At 43.3% G+C, this 1,330-nt stretch overlaps 1 protein-coding gene across 1 annotated transcript in view; it reads right to left on the bottom strand.

Moving 5' to 3' along the window:
* Positions 1 to 1,330, bottom strand: part of LOC119588756 — a gene marked incomplete in the record, with an annotated part of 62,293 nt that overhangs the window by 54,538 nt on the left and 6,425 nt on the right. The window contains 1 exon segment of the mRNA XM_037937395.1: positions 685 to 896. Within this exon segment, the coding sequence (XP_037793323.1) occupies positions 685 to 896 (212 nt within the window).

Raw genomic sequence — 1,330 nt, 5'->3', positions numbered from 1 at the left:
CTGTGGTCCAATCCCTCGGTTGTAAGGAATCAGGCCACAGTTTCCATTAGTATTTGAAATTATCATAAAAATTCAGAGAGGATCCTTCATTAGGTTTATCCAGGTTGTTTGGAAGAAACAAGAAAAATGTTAACAGATAAATCTTAAATTTTGATCTTTATTGACGTGTATCACATGATAAACGAAACGGATAGATACCAAGGATTTGTTTGACCAATAAAACACATATTTGCCTTGCTAACTAATTACTCAGTACACATTCAGGTTCCACAACTTTATATGTTATTATCTAGCCAATTGATAAGTCCTGATTTAGCTAAAATACAGAAAATGGTGTATGCCAAATGAATAATAAATTCCTAAACCAGAGAAAATAGTAATTATCTTTTTATTTTTTGTTAAATACTCGCTGTAATATAAAAAAAAATCTGATATTTGAAGTGTATCATCATTCAATCTCCCAAGATCAATTAAGTGAATTTAAAGGACTATGAAACTCCAAATGCAAGGGAAACGAAAACCAATTTCCCTATAAGATTTGAGCACAAAAATCGTCCTTCTCGTGGGTTTCCCCCGAGCGCACACCAGGCAACCCGCGGACAACGAAATTAAGTGTCACGGCTCACCTGCCCGAGAAAACGTGACCCAACCTCGGGCCACGAAAGAAAACGACCCCGGCCTTACCTAGACGCTGGAGTAGTGAGGTTAGTGTTCTTTTTCGTGGCCTCTTCGCGCAATGTGATCTTCATGGCACGGCGGCCTCGGTGTGTGGGCTGGTGGGGGGGCGGGTCCTCCTTCTGCTGTCCAGCGGCCGCCTGGTGATCGTGTTCATCACTGCTGACGCTGCTGCGGGAGTACGGGGCACCGCGCTTAGTGTTGCCACTCCCACGTGGACCCTGCAAGGTGGAGTCAGCCGTCAGAACCACAACATGGATACTGTCAGGAAACCTAGTCATTCATACCGCACGACTCCCACTGATATGCCTAAGCCTGAACATGATACCTGGCGAAACCCAACGGACGCCGTTAATAAAACACGGATAATGCCGAGGCTTCTCTCAATGACGCTGTAAACATGGTCCTCGGAATTCCCCGCGCTTCTCTATCCTCCATCTCCCATATGGAATATATAATATGAAGGCTCTTAACAACACTGCTTATACAATTCTTCCATTTCCTACATTCCTTTAACCCCCAACAAGACCCCGCCGTCTGTCTGACATCGGTCGAAAAAAGAATCGATTCCTCACTATTTTCTGTCTCTCTATTCTTTAAACTTTCCATCTTTCACCTCAAACAGAAACTCTAAGGGTTCTCAAAGCTGTCTATA

The sequence above is a fragment of the Penaeus monodon genome, chromosome 24 (assembly GCF_015228065.2).
Source record: "Penaeus monodon isolate SGIC_2016 chromosome 24, NSTDA_Pmon_1, whole genome shotgun sequence".
NCBI lineage: Eukaryota > Metazoa > Arthropoda > Malacostraca > Decapoda > Penaeidae > Penaeus > Penaeus monodon.
Note: the sequence above shows the minus strand (reverse complement) of the source record. Positions and strands in the feature narration are given on the sequence as shown.